This window comes from Lithobates pipiens, unplaced genomic scaffold (assembly GCF_037356315.1).
Source record: "Lithobates pipiens isolate NorthernLeopardFrog02 unplaced genomic scaffold, aLitPip1_a1.2 Scaffold_8, whole genome shotgun sequence".
In the NCBI taxonomy this organism is placed as follows: domain Eukaryota; kingdom Metazoa; phylum Chordata; class Amphibia; order Anura; family Ranidae; genus Lithobates; species Lithobates pipiens.
Window position 1 is genome coordinate 504970116 of NW_027507903.1, and position 22877 is coordinate 504992992.

General features: G+C 43.6%; 1 protein-coding gene across 1 annotated transcript; it reads right to left on the reverse strand.

Annotated features, from left to right (window-relative positions):
• Positions 1 to 821: 821 nt before the first annotated feature.
• RAB19 (RAB19, member RAS oncogene family) lies at positions 822 to 19504 on the reverse strand. Its single transcript, XM_077469282.1, has 4 exons — positions 19313 to 19504; positions 4234 to 4504; positions 2740 to 2923; positions 822 to 2245 (listed from the first exon to the last, which is right to left on the reverse strand). The coding sequence occupies exons 2-4, from the start codon at positions 4426 to 4428 to the stop codon at positions 1980 to 1982; spliced, it is 645 nt and encodes a 214-aa protein (XP_077325408.1). The 5' UTR covers positions 4429 to 4504; positions 19313 to 19504; the 3' UTR covers positions 822 to 1979.
• Between the last annotated feature and the right edge of the window lie 3373 nt (positions 19505 to 22877).

Consider the following 22877-nt stretch of genomic DNA (forward strand, 5'->3'; position numbering starts at 1 on the left):
CTTGGAACAGATGAAGATTGTTCGCTGCTCCATTATAAGATCTCCCTTTTCTTTATCTTATTTTTTTTTTTTTTTTAAATACAATAAAAACCATTCAAACAGAATAGAGAATCTATGGCAAGATTTGAAAATTGCTGTTCACAGACTCTCCATCCAATCTGACAGAACTTGAGCTATTTTGCAAAGAAGAATGGGCATAAATGTCACTCTCTAGATGTGCAAAGCTGAGAGAGACATCCCCAAAAAAGACTTGCAGCTGTAATTGCAGAGAAAAGTGGTTCTACAAAGTATTGAATACAAATGAACACCACACTTTTCAAAAAAAATTTTAAACCATTTATCATTTTCCTTCCACTTAACAATTATGTGCCACTTTGGGTTAGTCTATCACATAAAATCCCAATAAAATACATTTAGGTTTTTAGTTGTAACATGACAAAATGTGGAAAATTTCAAGGAGTATGAATACTTTTTTAAGGCACTGAAGCTGTAAAGGATTCTGAAGCTGTTTTTCAAGCCTATCAAATGCTCTTAATGCTAAAAGCCCTCTTTCCTGTCTGGTAAAAAGCCTAGGCTCATATCATGTGCAGCTCTTTCTCTCAATCTGTGAGAGTTTGCCAGGAAGGGAGTCATAAGAGGGCCAATGAGAGATGCAGGGCTGCAGAGTGTGTAAATTCAGGAAGTGAACAGACTGCAGCTTTACCTGCCCACAGTTAAAATTGTTGCAGCCAGACTCAGTGGAGGGAGATTTCTGCAGCATATTTGGCAAGTACAGAATCACAGTATATATAAAATAATATGCAAAGTGGTTGGAGGGAAGCTTCAGAATGGCAAATATATGTTTTTATTACAAATTTTGTGAGCAGACTACAGTTCCTCTTTAAGTACACATACCAATGGTATGACTATTCCATAGCGTAAGACCAAAAAATGACTTTTATTTACAGCTGTTGACGGGATCACACTGCCACAGACAGACATAGACCATGACAGCCTTTTATAAATCTCCACCCCTTTTGTCAACAACCATATTGCCCAATTACTACTGCTTGAAGTGAAGCCAGAATGGACAGTTAAAGACAGAACATCAACCTGCCTGTCATCTATGTAGAGCTACAACTTGGGCTATACAGTCCATCAATCCAGAGCTTGCAGAACAAAAGACCACCAGGATATCTGAGCTTCAAAATGTCCTGTGGCTCCTCTCAGTTGCCCATTCAGCTTCTCTTTCAGTTCAGTTTTGGTTATCCAAAAGACTATGGTCAAACATGACCCCTAGGAGGAAGCGTTAACGTTTTGAGGGTTACTGAAAGAGCCCAATAGTGCATGTAATCTATTCTGGTAAACAAAATACAGTTGGAGAAGTCTATCTTTATTTACAGTCCAAGAGAGATTTCAGGCTTTATAAAAGTGGAAGAGTTAGAAAGTGTGGTTTGACTCCAGATGACATGAGACCATCAGCTGATATACCCCCATAGTACTAAAAATATAGGGATTATGTCTCAATAAATGTAATTTCAATAAGCACCTTTCATGCTGTAGTCACTGTGAAATGATAATGTCTGTCATGGTCGCGATCACCTTTAATTTTCCCAACAGATCACAAAGAGGACGACAGTGCTTCTGTCAGTGGCTGATAAAACAATCTATGGTCAATCCAGTGGATGCCACTAGTTAAAAATATAAAATATATAAATAATCATTTCAAAGATAATATGGAAGGACACAATTATAACATAACTGTCCTTCATGAGGATAAACCTGCAGAAGTGTGGCTGCTACCTCTGCATATTTCCTATAAACCCACCAGCTGCCAGCCTTCCACTATAGGCATGGTTCACGGTTATTGTTCACAGACAAAAAGGATTTCCAAATCAGGTCAATATTTCCTGGAAATTTGGATGTTGTTCCATTAAGGACTCCAAGCTACGGACCAAGACTGATATTGACACAATAAGACATTTCTTTTTCTGGTTCAATTATCCACAAACACAGTTTTTTTCTGGCTCCTTGGCTGCCACAATAGGGCGTGAGTCCAGTACAAAACTGTTCCGGGGTCCGTCCTTGTGGAAGTGCAGGGTGTTCCGAGCAATCAGTTCTTTTGTCATGAGAAGGAAGACCTCATCAATGTTGCGAGATTCTTTAGCTGAGGTCTCCAAGACAGCAAGCAGGCCAAACTTCTCTGCCAATGTGCAGGCTTCTTCAAACAAGATTTGCCGATTCTCTGCCAGATCTGTCTTATTACCTATAAAGAGATCATGGATAAACCCATATAAAGCATTTTAACAATAGTATTTGAAAATAGTAAAAAATAAGAGAGGAGAGGGAGGAAGGAACCTGGAGAGGGAGTAAGGTGGAGAAGGATAGAAGAATGGAAGGCAGGCAGGGATGGACTGGGACAGAAATTTGGCCCTGGACTTCATCCAGACTGGCCCATTTACATTTTGAGTGTCCCATCACTAGCCACTTACAACAGAGTGTCCCATCAGCAGCCACTTACAACAGAGTGTCCCATCAGCAGCCACTTACAACAGAGTGTCCCATCAGCAGCCACTTACAACAGAGTGTCCCATCAGCACCACCTTACATCAGAGTGTCCTATTACCAGCCCCCTTACATCAGAGTGTCCCATCAGCACCCCCTTACATCAGAATGTCCCATCAGCACCCCCTTACATCAGAATGTCCCATGAGCAGCCCCCTTACATCAGAGTGTCCCATCAAAATAAAGTCAACTTACCAATAAGCATCACCATCAGATTGGCTGCTCCATATCTCTCAACTTCATGGATCCAGTGAGGGACAGATTCAAAGGTCTGCCGGCGAGTGATATCATAGGCAATGATGGCCCCATGAGCACTTCTATAATAACTCTGGGTGATGGTACGGAATCTCTCCTGGCCAGCTGTGTCCCAGACTTGAACCTGCCATGAATTAATGTAAAGTCAAACTCCATTCAGTCAACTTTATTTTCTAGTTTAGAATAGAATGGGGAAGCATTAGAACACATGCATCAAACATAAGGCCCATGAGCTGAATCTGGCCTGCTAGGCCTTATCATGTGGCCCTCACACCCAGTTTTGCAGCTGAACTGGTGGAACTCTATTCCGCTACCTCCGTCTCTCACCCTCCGCTTCCACTCTCTACTGTCAATTGTAAACACAGAAGCCTTCTGTTTTTACAAGAGACAGCTTTGCTCAACAGCTCCCAGGTCTAACAGATCCCTGTACTCGCTCGCAGCAGGGACAGATCTCCAGAAAGAAAGAGGACGATCTCCCTGCAAGGAGTGCCACCTACACAGGGGGGTACTAGAGCCGTTTCAGGTAGGAGAGAGATGCAAGGAAGCTTTGGGGGATTTGGGGATGTCGTTGCACAACCTGCACTCTGTACACATAGTTACAATGCCTTGAAAAAGTATTACAACCAAAAACGTAAATGTATTTTATATGATAGACCAACACAAAGTGGCATATAATTGTAAAGTGAAAGGAAAATTATAAACGTGTTTTTTTTTATATTTTTCAAAGAAATAAATGAAAAGTGTGGTGTGCATTTGTATTCAGCCCCCTTTACTCTGATACCCCTAACTAAAGTTTAATAAGGGGTATGAATATTTTTTCAATGCACCTTACAAAGTTAATCTGGTTGAAAAAGTCCATCGATTTCAACCACAGAAAAAAAAAGCACACACCCAAAGTGAAAAACATCCATATACACTATGCTATAGCCACAGTTGATCCAGAAAACAAAAAAACAAAGCATGATCCAATTTACTCCAACGGGGGAAAGAAATCCTTCCCGGTCCCCCCATACAATACATCAGATATTCTCTGGATCAACTTTACTGTAAAATATTAATATCTAGTTATATTATGTGCATACATCCCTGAACTCTGCATGTAGCACACCCCAGAGCTCTCCATGTAACGCACCCCTGAACTTTGAACACTGTACGCAGTGCACTCCAGATACAATCAGCTCTTTGAGGACAAGCATACTGCCGCAATGAAATTGAGCTTGACACCCCTGCATTAGAACCTCTTCCATGTTTATTTTGCTGTCTTTGTCATCATTAGGGAGATTTCTTCGCACTTCCTGTCTTGTTGACTAATGTAGCCATTGCAGAAAAAAATCTCTCTAATGGGAATAGAGACACCAAGAACAGGAACATTCCAGCTTATATTATCTTGCTTTCTAAATATAGTGCTACAATGTTTTTTTATTTTTATTTTACCTTGACCTTTTTGCCCTCAATGTTTAATGAGCGCACTGAGAAGTCTACCCCAATTGTGTTTTGGTGTTTGTCGCTGAAGACCCCTGACTGGAAGCGTTGCACTACGCAAGTCTTTCCAACATTTGAGTCACCAATCAGAATTATTTTGAAGAGGAAATCAAAAGGGTCATCCTCTGGTGGGCTAATTCCAGACATGGTTTGTAATGCTGAGGGCCCCGAATCCACAGGAGCTATTATCCAGGTCAGGAAAGGTGGGACATGATGCAGATCCCTAGAAAAAAAGAGACAACGGTAAATAAAAAGTGTCTTTCTCCAGAGTATTCATATATATATAAATTTGGGAAGCTTTAGGCTGGGTTCGCACCATCGCCGCATGCTGCTCCCAGCAGGAGTCCAGTGCGTCCTGGTTCACCGTTTCAGGTCCAATTTCAGCCCAAATTTTTGGCTGAATTTGGACCTGAAATGGACCAAAAGATGCACAGGGCTCCTGTGCAAATTTGCAGTGGAGATATGTGAACCGGCTCCATAGAGTGCCGGTCAAATTTTCCTGCTATTGGGAATTGGATGCGGGGGATCCGTATCCAATTCGCAATGGTGTGAAGCCAGCCTTAAAGTAGTATTACACCCTCAGCGGTTTTTAGTCTAACACATTGAGCTCAGTAAAATAAACATTCCCTACTAAAGTTCTTACAAAAGCACTTAATACTGTACAACTTTTTATTACAACTTAATACTGTTGTCTCCTGCTCTCTTGGTGCTGCTTCCCTGAACTTCTAGTACTCACAGGAAAGAGTTACCAGTGGACAGTGTGGTCTGTTAGTATGGAGGAGCAGGGGTGTGTTTTGCCATCCAAGGCTATGAGGCTGTGTGTTTCTATTGATGCACACAGCATAGGGAAACACAACTCTACTCCATGCATGCAAGGGTGGCTCCATAGAACAGTAAAAGAGAAAGGAGCCATTCTAAGGCCTCTTGCAATGGCTCCTTTCTACTGCGATAAAATACAGCCCATTAATTGTAATGTGTACACAGGCACGGAAACAAGTGTTATGCATTGTTCAGTAAATTTTTTTTTTTAATATGCATTTTTGGTCAGTAATTTATGCCTCGCGCATGCAAATGTGCGCAAATACACCCAAGTGCATGCAAATGTCTATTTGCATATTGTACTGAACAAGAACGCGAGAATAAATTTGCACGGATCTGCACGCGCGAAAATGCAGAAACACATATGCGCAAAAATGCGCACAAATACTTACCAAAAAACTCCTGAAATTACATCTGAAAAAGTAGATGCTCAAACAGGAGTATGATGTGCAAGAGGCCTAAAAATGGAGACCTGGGGCAACAGTCATGGTATCAGCTTAAACTGGAACATATTCAAGCAGGAATAAGCTGCATAATCAGTCAGTGATTAAATCCCCTTCTGAAAGTGCTTTAAAGGGTCTGTCCTCTCATTGGTGACAGTAGTAGTATGACTTTTTTCACCTCCCACCTAAAAAATGAGGGGTTCTTTATTTATTTTTAGTTTTTTTAGAAAAATTGTGAAACTAAGAAGAAACATCTTTATTCATGGTGCCAGTGGCCCCCTTTGGCGTTTCCTGATGGATAATTACAGAATGCACTCCAGGGAGTGGAAGTTCCGCTTTGTTCGCACCCTCACCCCCTCCACTGCTACATTTGAAAAAAAAATTTGGGGGGGGGGCGGATACCTTGTTTTGACAGGTACCTGTTCCCACTTCCAGCTAAGTTGCATTACATCACATTTTTGTTTATCAGTTTAGATATGCTTAAAGCAAATAAACCCAGAATCAAAAATTTAATATATCACAGTTTACCAGTCCTTGGATGTGATGACTGCATTTGTTTTTTTTGGTTTTCCAGGCTTTTTCTCTTTTTATTTTATTTTTTTAACTTGGTGGTCCTGCCAGTAACATACTTTTAGTCTTGGGGTGAAAACATTCATCTGCTGTACTGTATCTAAGGGGGAGCAGTTTTGTCACCCTTGGAGAGAACACAGAACACCTCCCCCCTCCTCATCCCCTTGACACAGTGGGGAGGTTTTCTGTAGTCCTAACAAACTTACTAATAACATTGCTTGAGATGTAACTGCAGAGTGCACAGGACAGCACTGGATTTCTGGCAGGATCAACAGGTCATTTTTCCACTTATCAAACAGATATAACAAAACACTTTCAGTGGTATATTTAACAGACCAAAGTGAAACAATTGAAGTAATTGTAAACCCTTACATATATTATTGTTATATAGGCTTTATATAGCGCCAACAGTTTATGTTTCGCTAAAAAAGCTAGTCATATACCCAGTGACATGACTAGCTTTTGGTGATACACAGATATTAACCAAATTCCCCTACATAAATTGTACCTGTTTATCTTCAGTCTTCTAAAACACACAGATTAAAGGCTTTCTCTCAGCTCCAGAAGGCAGGGGGCAGGGATCTGATGTCACACACTGCACTGCATTAGAGGAGAGCTCAGTGTAACCTGAGAACTGAGTGAAGGTAATCGACACAACCCTTCTCTACACAGCATAGGAAACAATGCACAGCTGAGGCTGTCAATCACCTGCTGTGCTTTATAGGGGGGGGGGGGGACTTATGCAGATACCAGACAGAGGACAGATCATGGAGAGACCCCATTAGATGTTTTAGATTGAGGCAAGCACGCACTATAGAGGGACATGCTTTGTTCATTTTTCATTTCAGAGGTTTACAACCAATGGATGATATAAAATGGTACTTTAGGCAGAGCCCAGCTGTGATATCAGGACCAGAAAAGGGATGAGATATTAAAGTGGTTGTAAACCCTTACAAACCACTTTGACCTACAGGTAAGCCTAGATTAAGGCTTACCTGTAGGCCCAAGAAATATCTCATAAACCTATATGGTTTAGGAGATATTTACCTGAAGACAGCCACTGCTGTCTACGGCGCATGCGTCGTAGACAGCGGCGCGCAGGCGCACTGGGCAAGCCGCAGATCGCAGCGATATGCCGCGAGTGTTGGCTCCCGTGCGCATGCGCGGGAGTGACCTCATCGCGGCTCCGGCGATTTACAGTGCCGGAGTAGCGAGACCCACCAAGAAGATGGACACTCGGAACTACAGGGGACAGCGGTGACTTCGCTGGCTCCTGTGTCAGATAAGTGACACATAATGGACTACTATGCGATGCATAGTAGTCCATTATGCTTTACCTTTGCAGGGAATCAAAGAGGAAGTAAACCCATCAGGGTTTACTTCCTCTTTAATTCTGGGGTCACAAAGAACCATAAACAATCAGTGGGTGATCAAACTCTTACCGCTGGACCTTCAAAAGGAAACAAAACCCGTTTTTTGCAGCCGGAATGAACTGACACTGAATGCAGCACATTCCATCCTTTGTTGATGGAATAGATGAAAAGACACAGACACAAAAGCTGAGTGACTGATCATCAAACTCTATCCAGGAATAAAGTTTAATGTGGACGCCGAATGAGCTGAGATGGCTTTTATCTCTGATGACTGACAGAGAAACCAGTTCTGTGAAATATTAATGACCTTTGCTCGTCCCCCAGGCACACCTGGCTTCAAGTTGCAGCCATCCGGTTGTATTAGGTGACAATATTAAAACTCATGCAGAAATAAAGTGAAATCACTCCAGAGAGATGGTGTTGAGATGGAATTTGGCAATGGCAATGGCAATAGCAATTACATAAGAGGAAATGGGCATCTTGTGTTTTTAAGGTGTCTTTCCTTTAGCCTAGGTTCACATTGATGGGTGCCAGACACTTCTTGAATGCTAAGAGATTTTATTTCTCTTGAACAGAACTTTGTGAGAGAGGGTTAGGGTCAAGACACCCTTAGGCAGTTGCAATGTTAATTTGGCAGACTTCGAGACTTCTATGCAGGAAAAGGCTATCTCCTTTGTCTTAGAACAGTACCTAACAAAAATTGTAACAAACTCCTTTACTTTTATACAGTCACTTCTTGTAGATTTTCAGCCCACTGATCTCCCAGTCTCTCTTACTAGACTTGCCGATTCACTGCCACTGAATCCCGTGAGCTCCTCTAATCTTCTTACTTTAGTATCTTCCTCAAGCGTCACCCCTGCTTCCCTGCTGGGTCCTTGGCTTGGCACTCCAGATACTCCTCAAGCGTTATTCCACTAGCTGGGTCCCTGACTTGGCCCCTGCTGAAGTTTCCTGATTCATCACTGTCCTCATTTGGTGAGAATACTGCTCTAGTACTTGCTTCAGCTACTCACTGTGGTCCCTGGTAACAAGGTGGTTGGTCCCTTAGTGGTGACAGCTTCCCCTCTACCTTCGACCAGGGCCGTTTTTAAGCCAGGGCAAAAGGGGCAGCTGCCCTGGGCCCTGTCATTGTTGTGGGGCCCAAAGCAGCTGCCTCATACTTGCCAACTATCCTGGTTTAAATTCCCTTGTCCCTTGAGGTTTTAGTCCTGTGCTGTGTCCGGATATCTCAGTGTGAAGTGCTGCTACTAATTCTGCCCAGCTCTGCCCTATTGATGACTCACCTGCAGACCCTGTGTTTACATGTAAATTACCAGCATTTATATGTAAATAGGGGTGGCCGGCGTCATGGATATGTATATCATGCCCCTCTGAGGTCATATCCACACTAATCTCTAGCAACCAATCAACAAGCAGAAATCATGTGCTGTAACCTCTAGCAACTAATCAGTGAGCCGTAACCTCTAGCAACCAGTCAGTGAGCGGTAATGGTACACTGTAACCTCTGGCAACCAATCGCAAAAGCTGCCTGATCTGATTCAGTAAACTGATTTTGAGCCTAGCTGCTATTTATTGTATGTCTCAGAGCAGACAGAGAGCAAAACTGCATGGGGGGGGGGGGGGGGGGCAAGAAAAGTTTTGCCCAGGGCCCAATCAATATTAAAGACGGCTCTGCCTTCGACCACGACAGGCTCTCCTGTTGGCAGAACCGTCACTTCTGGTTGGACTGCAAGCCGCATTCCCAACCCTACACTGTTCTCTTGCTTCTGGATAGGCCCTAAGACAGCCCTAGCAGCCACGTGTGCCCAGGATAGGCCAAAACTCTGGCCTAGCAGCCCAGGCAGTGCAACAAATGTCCACCCAGAATGCCATCTAGGTGGTACAGAACGGTGATCACCTAACTCCACCCAAATATATAGGTTCTCCCAGCAGGCCAAGGGACCCAAGAAGATCCCTGCCCATTGGCTGAGATACCCTATCTAGTACTAATCTGTCCTTGCAATGCCCTTGTCTTATCTAACCACATACCCGGCCATCTAGTGACAGAAGAGAGAAGTACAGCAATTCCAGACTTAGGGTGAAATCAATTGATCCCTAACAATTGGCCAAGGCAACGATACCTGGTAGGTAAATTTAGGAACAACCCTGCCATCAGGGTGCTACATCCTCCCCCTGCCTACAAAACTACGTCTCTGAGTTTGCAGAAAAAAAATTATTTGAGCTCTCAAGCCTGAGAGCGAAAGTCCTGGCAAAAACTGGGATGGGTGGGGAAACAATAAAAGAATAACAATGACAACAGTACATGTGGCATACCACATGAAATAAACATGGATCAGATGCATGAAGGAATGGTAATCCACATAGGGTAATTAGACATCAAACATTATATCAAACATTATATACGATTGCAAATGCAGCATAACATTTAGATAAGCAAAGGAAATATACATAATAACCTTACATCCTAATGTAGCGCCCTGGGGTTTAGTCAGGGAGCTCCTCACCAAATTCCTTGTCAGGAGTAGCTACTGTATTTAATTACTAGGGATCCATTGACTTCTCACTAAATTTGGCCTGGTTGTACTTTCCTCTTCTACCACCAGGTGGCCAGGCGCTTGGAGGTATTAGATTGAGAAAGACAACTCATGGTCAGGATATTCGTATATGGGGTCTCTCAGCCAATAGGCAGGGATTTTGTTGAATCCCTTGGTCTGCTGGGAGAGCCTATATATTCAGGTGAGGTCAGGTGATCCAGGTTCTTGTGTGCCACACAGACCACCATCTGGGTGGATATGTGTCCTACATCCCGGGCTGCTAGGCCAGAGATTGAGCCTATCCCAGGTGCATCAGGCTGCCAGGCTGTGTGAGGGCCTATCCAGAAGAAGGAGGGCAGCACAGGGTTGGGACTGCAGCTTGCAGTCCAACCGAAAGTGACGGTTGTGCCAGCCAGAGAACCTGTTATGGTCAGAGGTACAAGGGAAGCTGTTGCTACTAAGGGACCAATCACCTTTACCAGGGACCACAATGAGTAACTGAAGCAAGTACTGGAGCATTATTCTCACTGAACGGGCACAGTGGAGAATCTGAAAACTTCTGGCGGTGATCAAGTCAGTGACTCAACCAGTGTAGGTGACGCTTGCAGAGCAGCCTTGTGTGTCAAGCTAGGGACTGAGCTGGTCAGCAGGGGTGAAACTTGAAGGTATCCAAAGTGCCAAGCTAGGGACCCAGCAGGGAAGCGTGGGTGAAGCTTGAGGGAGATACTACCACAAAAGCCTTGAGGAGCTCACGGGATTTAGAGTTAGTGAATCAGAGGGTCCAGTGAGAGACCAGGAGCTCAAGGGGCTGAATAACTACAAGAATTTGTAGTACAGCTAAGAGAACTGTTACTTTGAGTTAGGAACTGTTTAAGTACTGTTACCAAAAGAGACTGCAATCCTGCACATGCAGAAGTGGCACCTTACTGGGGCCTTTGCCTGTACGGCTGTTCTCCTATTGAAGTCTTGGAGTCTGCCATTTAAAATTGCAACTACTTAAAGTGGTTCTGCACCTAAAAAAAAAACATTAAAAGCCAGCAGCTACTAATATTGCAGCTGCTGACTTTTAATAAAATCACAGTTACCTGTCCCAGCGTCCAGCGTTGTCGGCGGCAGATGACGAGCGATTGCTCGTCTCTCTGCTGCCCCCGCCTCCATCCTCTGTCAGGGAATCAGGAAGTGAAGCATTGCGGCTTCACTGCCCGGTTCCCTACTGCGCATGCACGAGTCGCGCTGCGCGTCTCTTCTGGTCCCCGCTGTGTCCTGGGAACTGTGTGTTTCCCAGAACACAACTGGGGGGGGGGGGGGCGTCTGCGGGGGTCTGCAGCGGTCTGCCCGGAAGTGGGTGCAGATACCTGGATTATCCAGGTAACTGCACCCCCCTCCCCCCTGAAAGGTGCCGATTGTGGCACAGGAGGGGGGGAGGGATCAGATTAGCGGAACTTCCCCTTTAGGGTGAAGAACCGCTTTAAGGGTGTCCTGGCCCTAACCCTCTTTCCCCTACAAAATATAAAAAGGACTGTCATAGAAATAAAACCTCTTTTACATCCAAGAAGTGTCTGACGCCCAATGACTTTTACCACCTCTGCACCCACTATGCTTCACAGCCCACCACTTATTGAAGGATGCCAGTTATCTTTGGCCTTGAAGGTTCCCATTGGACTGGAAGAGGTCAGAGATTCTGCTACACTAACTACATTATATATATATATATATATATATATATATATATATTACACCCACACACATACATACGGTATCTCACAAAAGTGAGTACACCGCTCACATTTTTGTAAATATTTTATTATATCTTTTCATGTGACAAAACTGAAGAATTGACATGTTGCTACAATTTAAAGTAGCGAGTGTACAGCTTGTATAACAGTGTGAGTACACCCCTAAATGAAAATGTCAAAATTTGGCCCAGTTAGCTATTTTTCCATCCCCGGTGTCATGTGACTCGTTAGCGTTACAAGGTCTCAGGTGTGAATGGGGAGAGGGTATGTTAAATTTGGTGTTATCGCTCTCACGCTATCATACTGGTCACTGGAAGTTCAACATGGCACCCCATGGCAAAGAACTTTCTGAGGATCTGAAAAAAAGAATTGTTGCTCTACATAAAGATGGCCTAGGCCAGTGATGGCGAACCTTGGCACCCCAGATGTTTTGGAACTACATTTCCCATGATGCTCAACCACACTGCAGAGTGCATGAGCATGATGGGAAATGTAGTTCCAAAACATCTGGGGTGCCAAGGTTCGCCATCACTGGCCTAGGCTATAAGATGATTGCCAAGACCCTGAAACTAAGCTGCAGCAGGGTAGCGAAGACCATAGAGTGGTTTAACAGGACAGGTTCCACTCAGAACAGGCCTTGCCATGGTCGACCAAAGAAGCTGAGTACACGTGCTCAGCATCATATCCAGAGGTTGCTGCAGAGGTTAGAGGGGTGGGGGTCTGCCTCTTAGTGCTCAGACCATACGCCGCACACTGCATCAAATTGGTCTACATAGCTGTCATCCCAGAAGGAAGCCTCTCCCAAAGATGATGCACAAGAAAGCCAGCAAACAGTTTGCTGAAGACAAGCAGACTAAGGACATGGATTACTGGAACTACGTCCTGTGGTCTGATGAGACCAAGATAAACTTATTTGTTCAGATGGTGTCAAGCGTATGTGGTGGCAACTAGGTGAGGAGTACAAAGACAAGTGTGTCTTGCAAACAAGTCAAGCATGGTGGTGGGAGTGTCATGGTCTGGGGCTGCATGAATGCTGCCGCCACTGGGAAGCTACGGTTCCTTGAGGGAACAATGAATGCCAACATGTACTGTGACATACTGAAGCAGAGCATGATCCCCCTCACATTGGAGAATGAGCCACAAGGCAGTATTCCAACATGATAACGACCACAAACACACCTCCAAGATGTCCACTGCCTTGCTAAAGAAGCTGGGGGTAAAGGTGATGGAGTGGCCAAGCAAGTCTCCAGATCTAAACCCTATTAAGCATCTGTGGGGCATCCTCAAACAGAAGGTGAGGGAGTGCAAGGTCTCTAACATCCACCAGCTCTGTGATGTCGTCATGGATAAGTGGAAGAGGAGTCCAGTGGCAACCTGTGAAGCTCTGGTGAACTCCATGCCCAAGAGGGTTAAGGCACAAAATATTGACACTTTAGGCCCAGTTTGTACATTTTCACTTAGGGGTGTACTCACTTTTGTTGCCAGCGGTTTAGACATTAATGGCTGTGTGCAACGCTGTATCCTGGCCTAGGCCAACAAGGCCCAGGCCTAGGGCAGCACTTTGCAGGTGGGCAGAACAGAAAGAGTCCCCGCCAGCTTGCGCTACATTGTTAGAGTAGCGCCAGTCTTATGGAGTGGACTGGGCTGAGAGGCAAATTAGTCTAGAGCCCCCCATAAAGCGGCTGCACTGCTTCCGGTATGCGGGCGGCCAGCACTCCACAATTGGGGGGGGCACCGCTTCAAATTTTGACTGTCCTATCATCCTGCACTATAAACCTTCCTCACTATGCTATATATTTTCTGCTGCACCACTGGCATGGTCATATCTTCTTATGCCGCGTACACACGATCGTATTTCTTGTCGGACGGGATTCCGCTCATTTGCCTTGCATACACATGGTCACGCAAAAGTTCACTGAAATTATGACCGTCAAGAACATGGTGACGTATGATACTACGACGAGCCCAGAAAATGAAGTTCAATGCTTTTCCTGGAGGCATGGGAGTAAGAGAGGACAGAGTGAGTAGATCAGCACTGTTAGTGACTAACAAGGGGGGAAACTGCCCACATGTTGCCAGTCTCCCTGAAGACAGTTTAAGTCTTCTTCCTTCCCTGAGAGATCTCCTGAGAGTCAGTCGGGAGGACTGGTGCGAGAGTTAGCCTGGAGGGCTAGTGAAAGGGGCAGCTGCAGCCAGGTAGGTGGGCAGTGCCTGAAGAGGTGGCACTGGGATCAGTGGCCACAGCAGAGAAGTATCAAGCTGTTTCCCTACATTTTTGCTACACAAGGGACTGCAAGTTCCCATCTGTAAAGGGCTATTGCAAAAATCTGACTGGGAGCCTGTCAGACTATCCTACAGTGATTCAGCTGAAGCAAGCGTGTGCAGGAGGCAAGTGAAGGAGACTGTATATAGACTGTATATAGGAGAATTTTTGCTGAAGTCAAGTGGGCATTTCATAACCTCCCATCCCTGTTCAAGTTATTAACCCTCTAATAAAACAATAAAAAAATGTCACAGACTGTTCTCTGACTCTGGGTGCTTGTGAAGATTCGCTGTACCTGGCTGTGCAGGAGTGGGTATCCAAGCTCATCAGCAGTGTGCTACACATGCATGAACCTTTTTTGTAATTCAATATATGCCAATGCACTACTGTGAGTTTGCAGCACACTACAGTGCAGGTGTATTGCCCTAATACCCTGGGGTAGCATTCTACATGAATGGCATCGAAGCTCTGCATGTTGACCCCTAATCATCTTGTAAACGCCTCTACCCCTATTTATCATGTTGTCCCTTGTGACCCCCGAGCCCCTGCTCATCCTGTGTCCCCTGTAATTCCTGAGTTCCCTGATCATTGTGTGTCCCCTGTAATTCCTGAGTTCCCTGATAATTTTGTGTCCCCTGTAACTCCTGACCATCCTGTGAACCCTGTGCCCCTAAACTTCCTGTTTCCCCTGTCACTTGGAGGGGAGGACGGAGTCAGGTGCACAGAGGAGGAGTTCCAGCCAGGTGGATGGGAGGACAGAGCCAGGTGCACAGAAGAGAGGGGAGTTGCAGCCAGGTGGAGGGTAGGATGGAGCCAGGTGCACAGAAGAGAGGGTAGGATGGGGCCAGGTGCACACAGGAGAGGGGGAGTTGCAGCCAGGTGGAGGGTAGGATGAAGCCAGGTGCACGCAGGAGAGGGGGAGTTGCAGCCAGGTGGAGGGTAGGATGGAGCCAGGTGCACAGAAGAGAGGGAAGTTGCAGCCAGATGCACAGAGGAGAGGGGAGTTACAGCCAGGTGAAGGGTAGGAAGGAGCCAGGTGCACAGAAGAGAGGGAATTTGCAGCCAGGTGGAGGTTAGGACGGAGCCAGGTGCACAAAGGAAAGGGGGAAGTACAGCCAGGTGGAGGGTAGGATGCAGCCATGTGCACAGAGGAATACAAAATCACCTCCTGTACTCCTGGAAGCCACTGTTCTACCAAATACCGACTGTCTAAATGAGGCCTAACAGACTTGGTGTAAACAAGATATCTCTATTGGTAAGCTACTGCATTTACAAGCTCTCTTTCATGCTAACGGACTCAATGCTTCATGTCTTTCACATCCTTGTCTGAGAAAGGCCCATATCAACCCACCCAAGAATTCAGATGCTTTAATGCAATTTCTTGCAGCTTTAGTCTGGGCTACCCAATGAGAACTTTTCAAATGACAACCAAATCCAAACTCCTGGTCCACACATATGTAAAGATTGCCAACTCGACACTTCAAGAGCCAGCATGGACTGATTTCCCAGACTCATCATGTGCATTAGAAGACTACCAGGTGGTGTAAATGCACCTGACAAATACTGAATGTCTGCAGCAGGGGAATTTCCTATATATTAAAGTAGATTGTCTCAGTTACATAGCAACATTTAGTGTACCTGCTGCCATTGCTTTGTTGATCCTCAGTGACCGTGGTTGAGACAATGGTGACACAGACAGGTGCTCCAACAGCTGCAGGAAGAGTTTTTACAGAACTTATTAAAAAATAACTACTGTAAAACTGTGTTACTGGTAGTATAGTTCACCCCAACCCCTGGGGGTGTGAATGCGATGGCTTGTTTTTGATTTTTGGATAGAGTAGGGAATGGCTAATCAATTGAGCTGAGCATCTTTGGCTGTCCCCATGCACACTTGAGCATGGGCATCTTGAAAGTGATTTGGAGCTTTTTTTTGTGCATTTGTACACAAGTGCTTCAGAAAATGTCGTACTTGAACATTTTTACTTGGAAATATAGTTAATAGGCAAGGCAAGAAATGGCACTCCCACTGAAGCTTACAGGGGTTGAAAACAAGTGACTCTTTTCCAAAAAAAACAAAAACAAAAAAAAAGTTATGTATGTTTTCAAGCTTCGTGTGACAAATGACACGATGCTTGGGTGTGAACAGGCATCATTGAATATAATGGGAGATTGTAGGCAGGTTGCCTACAGTGTGAGTTGTGTCAGGTTGTTGGTTTGGCCAGGCTGGGGAAAGGGTTTTTGCAACGTAGTTCCCAGGCTTTTTGGTTTTGAGCCGGTGTTCTGCCAAAAGAGCCAACTCGACAAAATCTCCAATTACAACACTTCCGGTGATTCTCCAGCAGCAGTAATTGCAGATTTTGACAACTGTATTCGCTGCCAGTGTTTCACAGAACACCAGCAGCGAATACACTACGGTACACGATGAGTTGGGTGTTTTGACAGAACACCGGCTAAGGAGAAAAAAGGTTGGAGGCGGAAATGTTGTTGATTAGTAGGGAGCAGACTAACAATGTCCACTGATTATATCATGTACCGTAGTGTATATGCTGCTGGAGTTCTGTGAAAAACAAAATGTCACATTTTGAGTTTGAGAAAAGGCATGTGGGAGACTCCCAAAATGTATGGAGGAAGGTGCTCTGGTCTGATGAGACTAAAATTGAACTTTTTGGCCATCAAAGAAAATGCTATGTCTGGTGCAACCCCAACACATAACATCACCCAAAGAACACCATCCCCACAGTGAAACATGGTGGTGGCAGCATCATGCTGTGGGGATGTTTTTCAGCAGTCGGGACTGGGAAAGTCCCGAGAGTTGAGGGAAAGATGGATGGTGGTAAATACTGGGATATTCTTGAGAAAAACCTGTACCACTCTGTGTGTGATTTGAGGCTAGGACGAAGGTTCACCTTCCAGCAGGACAATGACCCCAAACACACTGCTAAAGCAACACTTGAGTGGTTTAAGGGGAAACATGTAAATGTGTTGGAATGGCCTAGTCAAAGCCCAGACTACAGTCCAATAGAAAATCTGTGGTCAGACTTAAAGATTGCTGTTCACAAGCGCAAACCATCCAACTTGAAGGAGCTGGAGCAGTTTTGCAAGAAGGAATAAGCAAAAATCCCAGTGGTAAGATGTAGCAAGCTCATAGAGACTTATCAAAAGCGACTTGGAGCTGTGATAGCCGCAAAAGGTAGCTCTACAAAGTATTGACTTTAGGGGGGTGAATAATTATGCACTTTGACTTTTTCTGTTATTTTATCCTAGTTGTTGTTTGCTTCACAATAAAAGAAAATAAAAAAAAAATCTTCAAAGTTGTGGGCATGTTCTGTAAATTAAATGATGCAAATCCTCAAACAATCCATGTTAATTCCAGGTTGTGAGGCAACAAAATACAAAAAATGCCAAGGGGGTAAATACTTTTGCAAGGCACTGTATATCATCTGCAGGGCATAACTGAATTGGGGCTGTGCATAAAACTCCTTTGAGTGAGGCAGGCTATGTTCTAGCTGCGGTATCTTGCTTGACAAATCCCTCTACTAAACCTATTTTCAGAAGCTGTAAAATGTATATTGATATGAAATTATGAGGAGGACACATAAAACAGCCTGTTTGTCAGGTTCAACTCCTGGAGTTTGTACATTTCTGTGTCTGTGTATAATGGTTTCCTTCCACAATCCAAATAAACCTCTATACTTTATTAGCTACCTCTAAAAACTGGCCACACTGTCTATTTCTTTTAGTTTGCAACAGGGTAGGGAGGAGTTAGAAGCCCTGGCAGTTTTATTTTATGTAATCTTTATTTTGAAAAATGTTTAAACAAGAGACAAATAGACATTGAACAAAGCACATTGGTAGAAAAAGACATTACATGACATGAAGGGCCCTTCCTCCCTCAGTGCATGTATTCAGCAGGGAAGTTACTCAAGGATGCACACATTTTGGGGATCATACCGGGGGGAATAGTTATCAACATATTACAACCATGATATGAATTCAAACAGCAGTGGGTCACACCTATCGTCCCCGTCTGGTACATCTCTGTGGAGGATGTAAGCCTCCAATCAGAGATAAGGATCAGACCGCACTTCCTGGTGTCAGGCCCATAAACACAAAATAAATAGAATAAGGGAAATAAATTAAAGATAAAAAATAAAGTAATACAGTAACCATAAACTGAGGATAAAAATGAAAAACACCTGCTAGTATACTGAACTAATTTATACTGTGACTGACCTGCTGAGGTTCGGCCCTCCCCACACTCTCAAACTCTCAGTGTTCTGAGCTCCCCCTGACCCGGCCCCATCAAACAGAGAGGGCCACAGCCGGCAAGGGCCACAGCCGGCAAGGGCCCTGGGGCGAACTGCTCAGCTGGACTTGCGTAGTATATCCAAGTAGCCCACATGGAGTAGAACTTCTCATATCTATCTTTATACTGTGCCATCCACTCCTTAGCAGCCATAATATTATTAACTAAAGTTATCCATTCGGTGCGGGTAGGAACTCGAGGTGTCTTCCAGTGGATTGGAATTACCCGTCGGGCTACATTGAGCAGATGGGGCAGTATGGATTTGTGGTACTGGTTGCCCTGGCAGTTTTTATTTTATGTAATTATTTTGCTTTCTGTTTCCCCTCTGAGAAAAATAGGGACAAATCAAAATGTTAGGTTCTCACTGGAACAAGAATAGAGGGGATATAATTCAATGAGACACTTGTTGTAGAGTATTTCCATAGCTTTGTAGAGATTTCCTCTCCCTTTTTGAGGTGTCTATGGGTCAGGAAATGTTGAAAAATCTCATGGGGTCCCAGATGACAAAAAGAAAAAACAGCAGTTTAAACTCTGCTATAAAAGTAAATATTTTTTTTTAATTAGATATACTTTAAGGACATTAGATCGTAAGTTCCTTTGGTAGACTGATGTGGTTCTGAATAAAGAGTTGTTTTTTTATGCAATGAGTGGTTATAGAGGTATAACTTAAAAATATGATTTCTCCTGTATTGAAACTGTACTGTCTGCCCTCATGTTGTAAAGCACTGTGCAAACGGTTGGCGCTATATAAATCCTGCATAATAATAATAGCATCATATACGTTACATGCTGATACGATAAAATGCAGTATTGAATGAATCAAAACAAAATTGAAGCAGTTTAAAGAAAAATACATTCTCTATCACAAAAATAACCACAGAAGCATAAAGAGTAATAAGAACACTCAGCCAATTATAACAAAGAATTACACGTTATGCTTTACTGGCTGGTAGTTCTACAAGTAACAGAAGGCCGTAAGATCCTTACCTCTACAATGAATGGACAAAGAGTGTATAAGGTGATCCGACAACTGAAAACTCTTCCTAGAGTCCTCCCAGCCTTATCTGATGTCTTCCCTCTCGCTTTTCCTGCAAGGACCTGCTCTGTCACACACCTTCCTGGCACTGGATGTCACCTGGATGAACAGGTACGCCAGCCTCTCCTCTCCGCCTTCTCCACTGGTGCACTCTGGAACTTGTAGTCCAGAGACAAAGGCAGCAATAAGGAAATGAGTGCTCCTTTTATTGCCAATAGACCTTTCACTGTCCTTGAGGCTTTTCATTTGTTCTCAATGGTTTTATTGTTTTGAAAATACAACAAAACAAAATGTGAAAAACATAAAATGTAAAAGCAAAAAGGAGTCTGATATAAAAATGCAGCCCCTGTCTGTATTACAACAAAGAGTCTTACTTGATCTTGATACACATAAAACTCTAAAGCCTCGTAGACACGCTTTGATTTTCGGACAACAGAACGTGCAATTTTTGTGGCATGCTTGTCTCATGTCGAAAGTGAAGAGGTTACTCACAATACGAGAATTTTTCATTTGACAGAATACAACATCAGAAGTGATGTAACGCGTTGAATAGTTTTGTATGTATTCTTTCATTTCTGAGCATGTGTAGTCTTGCTCTCACGTTTTTTTTTTCGTACGAAAACTGTACTAATGAAACGAAAATAAGACGTTCCGTTCACATCCAACAAAAAATTTATAGTCTGCACATCCAGCTTTTGTCTGACGAAAAAGTGAAATCGGCTGTCGAAAGCACCGTACTAACGGTAAGATTTGCGGACGATCAGTCATCGTAACACAATTGGACTTCTGATAATCAAAGCGAATGTACTGGCCTTAAGGCCTCGTACACACGGTACGAAAATCAGAAGGGATAAGTCTGAAGACGAGCTGTCTGCGGATTGTTAGTACGGTGCTTCCGACAGACGATTTGACTTTTTCATCAGACAAAAGCTGGATGTGCAGACTATAAAAATTTTTTGTCGGATGTGAACTCAACATTTGATTTTCGGATGATCAGTATAGAAATCAGCACACAAAACTCGAAAAGGACAAACATGCATCATCGGAATCAAGGAGAGAGCCGGAAGAGTTCAGTTTTGTAAACTAGCGTTTGCAATCTAGGATTGACATTCGTGACGTGGCAATTGATGAAATGTCGAAATGCAGCGCACATTCTCATCTTCTTTAATGGGATAATAATGAAGCTGCTTTGCATGTAGTTATGCCAAACGTATTTTAAAAATCATTTGTTTTGTATGATCTGAAAATCGTGAATCAAAGCTCACCAAACTTCTACTAACATGAAATTAGCAGAAAGGGCCCAAAGAGTGGTGCTTGAGAAATGAACTTCCTCTTTATACTCTCATAGTACGTCACTAAGTTTGTGTTTGTCAAATGTCAATTTGTGGATAGTTAGTATGCTGACAAAATCCTGCACACGCCCTTTTGACAAAAATCAGACACTCGGTCGTCCAATAATTTGACTGTGTACAAGGCCTAAAGCTGGCCACATACTATACAATCTCTGTACAAGTTTCTATAGATTTACCTTAAGGACAAACCTTTATGCCCTGTATAAATTTCCGACAGAAAATGTGCGATCAGATCGTGTTGCCGGAAAATCCGATTGTGTGTGGGCTCCATCTGACTTTTTCCGTCGGAAATTTCCAACACAAAGTTTGAGAGCTGGATCTAAAATTTTCCAACAACAAAATCCAATCTTTTAAATTTCGATTGTGTGTAGACAATTCCGACGGACAAAGTGCCACGTGTGCTCAGAATAAATTACAAGACGAAAGCTATTGGCTACTGGCCCGTTTATAGTCCCGTCGTACGCGTTCTACGTCACCGTGTTCAGAAAGATCGGATTTTCCGACAACTTTGTGCGACCGTGTGTATGCAAGACAAGTTTGGGCCAAAATCCGTCAGAAAAATTCAGACGGATTTTGTCGTTGGCATGTCCGACCGTGTGTACAGGGCATAACCATCCATTCAACCTGTATCCAATTAGTCAGATCCCTGCTGGTAGATCCAAGGCTCTTCACATATATGTGGCTGCGGTTTGCAGTCCTAAGTCTGGTGCATTTCTGTTCACTGATTGAGGTGCGATTCACTGAATTTTTCCCCGAATTTGCACCTGACCCAGAAACATGCAGGACCCTTTTGAAAACCACACTGCAGCTGCCTTACATGTGTGTGAACCAGCTCCATTGAAAGCCAGTCACATTCACCTGTTATGCGAATTGGATGAGCTTAAAAACATATGCAATTCACATATATGCGAACCCAGCCTTAGGCTCACAATACAGGTTACAATCTGACCATATAATTCATATACTATCAATCTTAGATCTATCAAAACTAGGTAAGATCTACCTAAACTATGCAATCACTCTGTATCCAATAAGGAAGGTCCTTGCACTACATAGTTGTTGGTAGAGCTAAGACTCACAATACATGTTGCAATCTGATCATATAATCCCTGCACAATCAACCTTGGATCTACCAAAACTATGCAATATAAAAGTCTACCTAAACCATCCAAACACTGTATCCAATCAGGTAGGCCCTTGCACTACATAGTTGTTGGTATATCTAAAGAAGAATATACAATCAGATTGTAATGTGTGTGGTGACCCTAAGGGAAGTTGTATAATCAGATTGTATAGTGTATTACCCTTATCATAATTTTATTTGTAACTACAGTAATGAAAAAGGGCACATTTACAGCAATTCTGCTGCAAGAGACAGATTTCTAGCAGCAGGATCACCAAGGCTCTATTCACACCTAAGCGTAGTGCAGCAACAACTGTTGAACTGCATTATTTTTTAAGCTTCTTTTTTATTTTTTTTTGTGGTGCGTTTTTGGAGCGACACCAAAGAAGCTTGTGTACCAAATCTTGGCACAGGGCCAGGAACATTTGGCTTTGTGATTTTTGTCACAATTTTAGCGTGTTTTGTCGCTCGTCAATCATGGCAAAAATCGCATCGCATTTGGGGTGCCATTAATAAATAATGCCATTGCAAACGCGTCCCGTGTTTAGCCGTGATTCCACCTGCATTTCTAATACTCTCAGGTGTGAACGGAGCCTAAAAAGCAATCCTATTTGTTGAAATTACCAACAGCGGGACTGCGAGTGGCAGAGTCGCTTGTCTGACCTCAATAAGGCCGGCCATGCATTATACAATTTTCTTGTACAACGTTTCTTAAGATTTACCAAAACCATATAATATGAGGTCAAACCTAAACACTTTCAATTTGTATGCAATCAGGTAGGCCCTTGCGCTACATAGTTTAAGGTAATTCTAAAGAAAATTTGAATAAGAAAACTGTATGGTGTATGGCCAGCTTAACAGAGGTAAAAAAACGTGTTTTTTTTTTATTTATTTTTTTCAATCTTCTCAGGCCTTGGACAGGCAGGCTGTAACAGAAAACAGCAGGTATAGTACAGGTGTGCGGTATTGGTATCTAGGCAACCCTCACTTTGCAAAGTCTTTTAACCATTGTTTGTCTGATGCGCTTTGTTCTTAATCAAT